Here is a 941-nt window from a genome sequence, read left to right on the forward strand (position 1 = left end):
TGAGTGTTTTGGTGTTGACGTTCAGGTGTTTGACTTTGTGTGGAGCTCTGACAAAAGGTTTATCGTTGCTGCTGGAGCTAGGGGGAGGTATGCTACTGCTGCTGCTGCTACTGCTGCTGCTGCTGCTGCTGCTGCTGCTGGTGCTGCTGCTGCTGCTGCTGCTTGCTGCCCGTCTGTACTCTGTATGTTTGCCTCTTTTTCACGACAATCAGTTGCTGTTGCTGTTCTTCATTTGTTGCTGCTGTTACTGTACTCCTGCCTCTGCTGCTGTGCTACTCATACTGCTCGCTGCTGCTGCCGCTGCTGCTGCTGCTGCTGCTGCTGCTGTTGCTGCTGCTGCTGCTGCTGCTGCAGGTTGTCTGTGTTGCATGTGGCTGATGGGACTTCTTGCCTGACCTTCGGCCTTCCCCCCTCCGACGGCGGCCTCATCAAGGGCCTCAGCTGGAGAGCAGACAATCTGCTGCTGGCGGCTCAGGTCTGCTGCTGCTGCTGCTGCTGCTGCTGCTGTTGCTGCTGCTGCTGCTGCCCCGGGTGGTGCTGGTGGCGGCAAAGGGCTGCTGCTGCTGCTGCTGCTGCTGCTGTTTGCTGCAGTTGCGTCTTTGTACAGCTACTGCATGTGCTGTCCCTGCCTCTCCTGAATATTCAACTGCTGCTGCTGCCGTTGCTGCTGCTGCTGTTGCTGCTGCTGCTGTTGCTGCTGCTGCTGCTGCAGACGAGCAGCAAGAAGCTGTATTTGTGGCGCTGCAAGCCTCCGGCTGCTGGGGAGACAAAATGGGTGATAGAGGAGACAGGGCAACATGACGTGAGACCTTGCTGCTGCTGCTGCTGCTGTTGCTGCTGCTGCTCCTGCTGCTTCTGCTGTTGCTGCTGCTGCTGTTTGCTTGTTTAGGGTTTAGGGTTTAGGGTTTAGGGTTGTTCTTTTTGTCTCTGTCTCTCTGTCT

General features: G+C 56.7%; 1 protein-coding gene across 1 annotated transcript in view; it reads left to right on the forward strand.

Moving 5' to 3' along the window:
* Positions 1-941, forward strand: part of EMH_0028470 (uncharacterized protein) — a gene marked incomplete at both ends in the record, with an annotated part of 9,035 nt that overhangs the window by 4,757 nt on the left and 3,337 nt on the right. Inside the window, 2 exon segments of the mRNA XM_013494157.1 lie at positions 355-475; positions 713-802. Of these exon segments, the coding sequence (XP_013349611.1) occupies positions 355-475; positions 713-802 (211 nt within the window).

The sequence above is a fragment of the Eimeria mitis genome, genomic scaffold (assembly GCF_000499745.2).
Source record: "Eimeria mitis Houghton genomic scaffold, Emh_scaff1057, whole genome shotgun sequence".
Classification (NCBI taxonomy): domain Eukaryota; phylum Apicomplexa; class Conoidasida; order Eucoccidiorida; family Eimeriidae; genus Eimeria; species Eimeria mitis.